This window comes from Frankliniella occidentalis, unplaced genomic scaffold (genome assembly GCF_000697945.3).
Source record: "Frankliniella occidentalis isolate FOCC.00 unplaced genomic scaffold, Focc_3.1 Scaffold41, whole genome shotgun sequence".
In the NCBI taxonomy this organism is placed as follows: domain Eukaryota; kingdom Metazoa; phylum Arthropoda; class Insecta; order Thysanoptera; family Thripidae; genus Frankliniella; species Frankliniella occidentalis.
The window spans coordinates 1,537,661-1,538,972 of NW_026267171.1; the positions used below are offsets into that span (position 1 = coordinate 1,537,661).

Genomic DNA, 1,312 nt, shown 5'->3' on the forward strand with positions numbered 1-1,312 from the left:
TATAATCTTATAATCATTCTTATAATCTCATAATCACGCTATAATCCTTATAATCTATACTCAAAAGTACACGGCTGAGGCGAGTTGCAGACCCCTCGGGCATGAACATTGTAGTTTTCAACGCCAAGATGCACACTTTTAGGAGTTGAAACTTAAAATTTGAATACATAAAAGTGTGCAACAGTTGATTTTGACACTAAAGAGTGTCTAGTTTCAGGCTGCATAGCCAACCCTGAAGTTGAACGACGCTTTATAGACGTTCAACGTTTACTGTTGGACACTTTCCAGTATTTCAAATATCCAGTCAACCACTGCCTACAAGTGTTTGCGACGTAGTGATGAGCACTTGCATGCCCTTTTCTTTTCCATCATAGTGCAGTTTCCGCACACACTATGCATCTTCCTGAAATTGCAGGCCGCAGCGGTATCGGAGCGCAAAACCTTTGAGCTTGTGCCCCAAGACTCGTCGATTGATCAGTGCGTCCTCCTCGGCTTTGGCGCAGCCTTCTACGAGGGCCTCCAGTCTGTAAAGGCCTTAGTCACCATCTGCCAGGACATCCCTGTCTTCGGGCTCCTCATCGCGCCCGTCATCGCCATCCTGGGGGCCATCGTACTGCCCGGGGCCGTCTTCCTCGACATGCTCATCTGCCTCGGAGTCATCCACGGATAAGACGAGGGCATAACGTGTAACACTCGTTAAGACAAATAAAAACAAGTTGCAAGGTGTACCAAATTAATTTGCTATATAAATCATCTGCTCGTTCTTTACTGTATTTGATTTTTGGTTGCTAGGCCGCGTTGTTTTTGTCTCTTTTTTGTGTGTTTGGGAGTTTTGTGCATGTAGCGCCTGCAAAGCAGTAGGTAGGCAAACCCGCTATGCAGCCGCATGTGACATTGGTGGTCGCTGGTCGCGTGCGCGATATTTGAAGGGGTTCTGGTTCTGGTGTTTGAAATGGCGACGAAGTCCTCTCCCCAGACAGTTCACGGCAAATTGTCCCCGGATTCAATAAAAAAAATGCAAGTGGCATTTTACATTTGGTATACTTTCATTTCAAAATATGCAACATAACAAAGTGTGACATTCAAATAATGCACTGTGGTGAGGCACAAACTTTGGCACCACCAGCTAATCTACTGCACGGTGGGTAGGTGGGAATGGGGACGGGATGGTGATGTGGTCACTGGGGACGAGATGATCCACAAACGCTTCTCTCTGAGTATCGCGGGCGGGACTCTCCCCACCATTTCCATTTAAAACACCCGCAGACCCAGAGAGGAATGGGGAGAGAGGGGGGCTCTCTCGAACTCGCCG

The 1,312-nt window shown here is 47.4% G+C and overlaps 2 protein-coding genes across 2 annotated transcripts in view; one reads left to right on the plus strand and one right to left on the minus strand.

The window, feature by feature from the left end:
* Nucleotides 1-733, plus strand: part of LOC127749256 (uncharacterized) — a 13,120-nt gene extending 12,387 nt beyond the window's left edge. The window contains exon 2 of the mRNA XM_052266688.1: nt 416-733. Within this exon, the coding sequence (XP_052122648.1) occupies nt 416-670 (255 nt within the window). The 3' untranslated portion in view covers nt 671-733. The remainder of the gene's footprint in view (nt 1-415) is intronic.
* LOC113216390 (uncharacterized) overlaps nt 1-1,312 on the minus strand; it is a 467,922-nt gene that overhangs the window by 435,115 nt on the left and 31,495 nt on the right. The window lies entirely within an intron of this gene.